Raw genomic sequence first — 7465 nt, 5'->3', positions numbered from 1 at the left:
ACAAATAGCTGCAAATTAATATATAATTAATAAAATAGAATAATTTCGATCATCATTACTGTAAAGTGCTGAGAATATCCCTAAAAGGAAGTGTACATGGAAGAACAATCCCCATGCAAAACGTCAACAGCCATTTTGAAATTCACATGCCTTTAAACCATTGATATTAAAATAAATTAAAATAAAGCTGAAGTAAGGCCTATCTTGTGACGTCCAAGCCAAGGCTAGCAACAAAGCATCTTAGTATATATATATATATATTTATTATTAATCTCGCAGCTTTTAATGAACTACTATTTGTTTTATTCAACGACATGAACAGTCACTAACGCTGTGATGTGTACTGCATATTTAATTTCCATCTCTTCCAGCCATGAGAGATGAGAAAGCTTAGTATAATTATCTAATCATCATATATGTATTAGTCGTCGTTATTCTCATTCCAAGAGGAAGCTGGTGATATGGCTCTGACTCGGTTGTAAAGGAGCAAAGCACGCCTGGTTTTTATGTCAATTCATCTTTTTTTGAATTCTAGGTTATGAGAACATACTTTGTTCTATGGAATTCAGAGTTTGAATTGATGTCCGTTAGAAGTCTGATAGCAAGAAGACAAGTAGAATATGCTGCTGTTGTTGGAGGATAAATTAATGTGTCATCATAAATGGATGATTATAATATTTGCATCATCGAGCGTGCATTCAAGATTACTCAATATAATTATGTGGAATAATTAAAATTAAGGAAGTTATAGATGGATTAATTCAAAATGATTCAGTTTGAATTATATATAACAGAAAGCCATGGGGGCATGCACAGACCATCTTTTTCCATGCCCATTTGCTATTTAATTAAAATATTCAGACAAATAATAAATTTCCATTGCTGTTAAGAGTAGTTGGGAAGTGGGATTAATGTGCTACGTACCAGTTGGCTTCATGCTAGAAGAAGTGTCTTGCTCTTATTTTTATTATTTTCACTTAAAAACTGGATAGCTGTCCATCTCATAAAAAATGATATCATGATTAAGGCCTTACAATATACGGTTATCCAGAAAATATATTCAATAATAATAGTAATATTATTATTTTTATTATTTTGATTAATTTAAGTCTCTTTCAGGACAATCGAGCTGTTCTTTCACAAATCAAGTGGGAGAACAAAATTATCCTTCTAATTAAGCATCTTACTTAATTAGGGAGACATTTGGGATTGTTTTTAATTTTCATTTGAAATAAAATATAGTTGATATATTATAACATCACAAAATAATTTATATTTTTTTAAGAAAATGGACTAAAAAAGTGCTTTTAAAATAAATGTAAACAAAAAAAAAAAAAACAAACTTCACCCCAAACAATCTCTTAAGAAATTGTTTGAAACAGAAGTAGTGGTCAATGTTTGATTAATTTAATTGGTTGTTGATTGCACTGTCACAGTCAACCTTTCAGAAAATATGCAGCATTTGCTTGTACAATTCTAACAAATTGACTGAAGAGAGAAGATAAGAAATGAGGGCAAAATTTATATTTTTAAAATCAACTGGAACATGGGTTCATATTTTTAAACATGTTGGGGTTAAATACAAGCTTATGTTGGACGGCAGCTCTTAATTTGTTGATATTAAAATAATCCTATTTACAAGCATAACTAACCATGCATTGAGAAATCTGCATAATATAATTACCTTTTTTTTTTCAATTTACCCCTCACTTAAAACTGATGATAGGAAACCTCATTTAAATGCTTTATGTGACTAATAAGGCTAGTATTACAACAAAAAGCGTAAAGGCAAATTAGTAAATAAGAAATGCGAAGCAGTCATAACATGTATATTAAATTATAATGAATGTATTTTAATTTCAATATAATTGATTCTATGCAAGTTTCGTATTCTAAAGCAGCACCAGTTGGGCCAAATTTAATTGCAGCGAATATTTCCTAATGCATTAATGGGCTTTGTTCTACAATTTTGCCTGGCCCAAAAAATAAGCAGCCTCTCCCTCCGGCCCTTTAGTTTTCTGGTTCACATCGTCAATTCTTGGAAGATGAGGATGCCCTAAAACCCTATACCCGAGCCACAGAGAGTGAGAGTGAGAGTGAGAAAGAAAGAGCAGGCGGCAGACGGCAGGCGGCAGGAAAAATATGAGTCTCGCGCTCACTACTTGCGCAAAACTTCCCTTTGGTTTCGAAGCTAGGGTTCGCTTTCCCTCTCTCTCCTCCTTAATTCCGTTTACTGAATCTCTTAGGGTTTTACTGTGTGTAAATGTATTTAGTCCTTGTTTAGTAGTGTTTCGTTCAGGATAAGGAACTTCCATCGAATACTTAAAATGCGAGGTTTATATCCCATTTACATTGAAGGTAGTAGCCCTGTTTTTTATGCCCAAGCCCGAGGGACCTCCTTCTAAAAACTATAACCAATATCTTTCAACACCATCAGTATGTCCAGTAAAAGTATACTTCGGGGCTGTCTGGCAGTGAATTTAGGCGAAGATTTAAGCGAAATCTCGCTAGACGGTCATTTTGGATAAAATAAATCCTGGGCTGCAGTAACTCTGGGATTTGTGGATTTTGTCCGTAAATCCCAAATTTACTTTATGCCCTTAGGATTTAACGTGCTGTCCGGCAATAGATGAAATCCTGTAAATTTGGATTTAGTAAATTATATAAGGGATAAATGTCAAAAGTAGTTTGACAATGAATTTAGTAAATTCAATTAATCCTAGTAAAATTATTTCACAACTTATGCCAGTATTTAAAAGTATGTCTTGAATGTTACACTTTTATAAAAAACCACTAATAAAAGCTCCATTATGACCGCTAATGAAAGCTCCACACTGACCTTCGTCAACCACCGCCAATCTCCGTTGATCATCGTCGAACGTCTTTAATCATCGTCAACAACCATCGACCACCATCGGCCAAAAGCCTCCAATCGCTATTGGTCGCTACTTGTTTCTAGTAGCAAATTCATCAGTTTGTCGACATTGTAACTTTAAAAAAACTAATAATTCCCTCTTGTGTGACAAATAGTTGCAACTGTAATTATTTTTTTATAGTGAAACTTTTTTAATTGGGTCAGATTTTGTAGTTTTTCCCTTTCCGGGTTTCTACGTAAAAATTTATGATGTCATTATCAGTTGGGTTCTTTCATCTGAGTGTGTGTTAAATTCTTGTGCAACACTAAAACGATAATTCAATACTCTACCGCCGCAAATCTTCTAGCAGACATCAGTTTGACATCATCTGTGTAAAATAGAACACTCCCATTACTAAAATTTTTGTATGAATTGTTGCATGACCACCAGACGCAACACTCGCAACAACAGCGCATTCCGCTCCAACACCCATCATTCCAGAAAGCAGTCATGGAGCCAATGTCATGAAGCCTCCGCATCCTCCTACTCCATAAGACATTAACCCGCTGACGAAGGTGCCTTGAGGCATTCTTTGGAAGATCGAGCACGCAGGATGGAAGAGTTTCAACATGAGATCCTTCATCTCTTACGCATGGAGCGACAACTGTAACCCAATGTAACTTACTTAACACCAGTTCAACATTCAACAAGAAACACGCCACGTCGGGTTCTCTCCTAATGATGAAAACATTCCTCTATCGAGACGAGACACCGATCTTTCTAGATACTATAAGCTCCACTCATCCGTCTCATGCAGCTTACTTGGCACCGCTCTGCCTTGTTTTCGCTCCTACTGATATCATCTGAGATGAGCTACGATGCCTGATTCAAGAAGAGCTTACTTTGCATAAAAGGGATCGCTTCTTTGCTCGCCGCAACTTCTAAGAATCTTCTTCTTTTGCTGAAGCAGTTCTTTGACATCATATCCCAGCAGGTTTCAAATTTCGAAACATCGATGCCTATGAAAGGGTAACTAACCCATACGAGCACGTCGATAATTATCTAACAATCATGCACATTCACCGTGTTTCTGATGCGCTTCTCTGTTAAGTGTTTCTGAGAACTCTCAAGTGGCAAGCTCTCACATGGTTCTACTCTCTCCTGGGAGGCATCATCAACATCTTCAATGAGCTTGTTAGATTATTCATAAAGCAGTTCATAGAAAATAGAAAAATCATCAAAGTATCATCTCACTTTTTAGAAGTTGGTCGAAATGAGGAACAATCCCTCATGGAATACTTTTGCAGGTTCTCTATTAAAGCCCGTTAGATTCCTGGAGTGGATCTGAAGTTACTGAGAGGAGCCGTTTTTAGAAACCTCTGCCCAGGACCTTTCTATTCATCACTGATGCGGGAGATGGTGCACTCTTACGCCGATCTGGTTCATCGCCTCGAAGCTCAAATCTTGCAGAAGAGAACATCATTGCACACAATGAACAATTTGAGCACTTGGGGGCAAGCGCAACAATAACTTCAGGGATATCAATCAAATCTCGCAACGAAAAAAGTTTGGATCACAGGGAAATCGTGAGCCACGATTAGAAAAAATATAAATCACTCAACACGTCACATGTCAACATCCTAATAGCCATCGAGGATGATGATTCTGATGATGAGCTAGATTTTCAGAGCTTTGGAAAATGGCTATATAACGGTTACACCGGTACACATGAATGCACATGTTGAACCAGAGATGCAGGCTTTCACTTTGGACTGGCTTGCATCAGCTTTACAGAACATGAAACAGCTTCCTCAGAGCCTCCTCCAGAATTTTTTCCCATTGTAGGTGTTGTTTTGAAGCTTTTTCTACAACAGACCCTTCTCTAGAGCCTTTTCTGCAGCAGACCCTCCTTCGAAGCTTTTTTATGTATTAGACCCTCATTCGGAGCTTTTCTTGTAGCAAGGCCTATCTTCGGAGTTTTTCCTTTTTCTGTAAGCCATATCCTGCAGTTCTTCTTGTTGGTCTTTTACATTCCTGCAAGCTCCCCTACAACCTTACTTGTAGGAGCATTCCGCCTACTTACAGACACTCCAGAAACTGCGGTCAAAAAAGACTGCAATCAACTAAAATTCAATTTTTTTCCTGCAGGTAGTCTGCTTTCCTGCAAACTCCTTTGCAATATTACCTATATGAGACTTCTGCTTATCTAAAGACACTGCAAGAACTGCAGTAAAAAACAGTCGCAGTCAACTAGAAGTCAGTTTTTTTAAAGGTTGTCTACTCCCCTACAAACTCCCCTACAACATTTTATGTTAGAACATTCTGCCTACCTACAGACACTGTAGGAATTGTTGTTAAAGACAGCTGTAAATGTCCACTTTTCTACAAACTCCCTTGCAACATTATCTTTAGGAACCTTTCGCTCACCTACAGACATTGCAGAAACTGCAGTCAACGATAATCACAGTACGAGATGATGACTTCAAGTTCTACTTCACAGGAGTTTTTTCGTCCATTGTTTAATGTTTTTAAATCTATGTTGAACATGATTTCCACTCATATTTCAACTTGAGTGTTAAAAGTTATATTAGGAAAAAATTTGTTCATATTATTTATTTCTTAATATAATTTTATTTTATTTCCTATTTAAGATTTATTTTACTTGGATTGGATTTATTTCCTTTCCTATTTTAGGCTTTCCTATCTTATGTTGTTTCTTTATCTCCAAATAATTAATATGAATTGATCAGTTGGAGATATTTGTTGTTATATCTCTCCTTTAATGTTATTTCCTTTTTCTTGTCTTTCCTATTCTAGGATTCATTTAAGGGTTATTTATACCTCCTTTCATATCCGTTTTATTCCGCTTTATTTTGAATTCCAACATCCTTTCATGTCCGCTTTATTCTGCTTTATTTTGAATTCCAACAGTTTAGATCTCTACTTGAGTTGGACTTTTTGCATTGTTTGATGTTACATTTCTCCATTTGACCTCAAAGGTTTAAGCCTTCTTTGGAGATGTCTTTTTACATCTCACTTTTTCTGCAACTCTTTGGAATTCAAAGTTATTTGAACCTTTTCTTGTGATAAAGCTTCACGTTCGTACAACTACATGCTTGTCAAGCTTTTTTAAGACGTTGGAAGAGAACCTAACATCAGTAGAGCTTGATCTTCATCATCAATGATTCAATAGAGATATTAATGTTCTCAAGGTTAAAAGGCTATAGAATTGAATTCATCGTGTATTCATCTGTTGTCTTCTTGAGCGTCATCTTAAAATTGTAAATACTTATCTTATAATACAAATGATTTGGCAGAATTTTTGTCATTTGAATTGATTCTTCTGCTAGTAAGATCTAGCAACAATCATCTCCTTATTTACTTTACGTAGAACTTTGAATATAAGACTCAAGATCAAGAAACTGTGAGCCTTCTTGAGAGCCTTTTTATTTTCTTTCGTTGTCTCTAAATTCTCCCCTCATAAAGCTTCATTGGTACTTTTGAACCAACAAAGCATTATCTTCATTTCAAACTGTATAAGTCCCGTCTTGTAGTGGCTCTGATATCATTTGTAGAAATTGAAAATTGACATTCTAAAACTTTACACTGTATAGAACAATATAGAGTATATACGAGAAAAATTATAATAAGTTCTGCAATGAAATAGCTTACATCGATGGAAGAATCTTTATCATTGTTTTCTTGAGTCGTAAAGAGAAAATCTTAGACCCTTACTATTCTTAACCACTCTCCTTGCATTCGCAACACCAGAGAAAAAAAAAAAAACAGCAGGGAGCAACCATGGTTAATTCTCCATTTACCATTCTTTTCCTCCTTCCCACAAGGCCCATTCTTATTTGTATTGCATAAAAGAAACATTTTTCTGATTAAATTCTGCAACAAGATTATCCTCTATAGCAACTTTCATTTGGCTATTGAACATTACAATAAGAACATGACTTTCGTACCTGTTAGAGTCTAAATGGTATAAGAACATGACTAATGTACAATAAGAACATTGGATTTTACACATTTAACATGTATACTTTACTATTTACAAAATCCAAAACTCCGTTAATTGTCTATGTTAACTCTATTTTCGCTAACACTTGCAAGCCGCCTGTCACGGACTAACTTTCCTCAAGTCACCCGTGCGGCTTTAGCGCTCTTTCTTAGCACTAAATCAGCCTTACCCCTCACAACACTGGACTTATGAGCCCCAAACACTCTTAAGAAGAATAATAGAGAGAAAGGAATAATTAGCACTTGAATACTAGAATGCTTTGATTCAATGCTTGGGTAATTACAAATGAGGGGAGGAGCTCCTATTTATAGCCTCCTCCATGCCTTTGGCCTTTCATCTAGCCAATGTGGGACTATACAATATCCAAGAGAAGCTTCTAGATTACAATATAATATTCTATCTCTTAGACTATTCTTATGTACATAAATAACTCTAGAACATTCTAGGTTATTCTTAGATCCTCTTTAGAGCTTTCCCTTCTTGCTCTCTCCTGAATGTGGTGGAATCTTCTAGAGCCCCTTTGATGACTCCTTACATCCTGACCTTCTCTAGAATCTTCCATCTCGTGTTCGTCTTGACGACTTCT

General features: G+C 35.8%; 1 protein-coding gene across 2 annotated transcripts in view; it reads left to right on the top strand.

The window, feature by feature from the left end:
- The first annotated feature begins 2000 nt into the window (after positions 1-2000).
- The window catches only part of LOC110018022, a 12131-nt gene continuing 6666 nt past the window's right edge, over positions 2001-7465 (top strand). For both annotated transcript variants that reach the window (XR_002293320.1, XM_020715233.1), the window contains exon 1: positions 2001-2196. Coding sequence is in view for 1 of the 2 variants with exons in the window: in XM_020715233.1 (XP_020570892.1) it covers positions 2143-2196 (54 nt within the window). In the remaining variant the exon portion in view is untranslated. The remainder of the gene's footprint in view (positions 2197-7465) is intronic.

Source organism: Phalaenopsis equestris, unplaced genomic scaffold (genome assembly GCF_001263595.1).
Source record: "Phalaenopsis equestris unplaced genomic scaffold, ASM126359v1 Scaffold000002, whole genome shotgun sequence".
NCBI classification, from domain to species: domain Eukaryota; kingdom Viridiplantae; phylum Streptophyta; class Magnoliopsida; order Asparagales; family Orchidaceae; genus Phalaenopsis; species Phalaenopsis equestris.
This window is presented reverse-complemented; position numbering and strand designations above follow the sequence as displayed.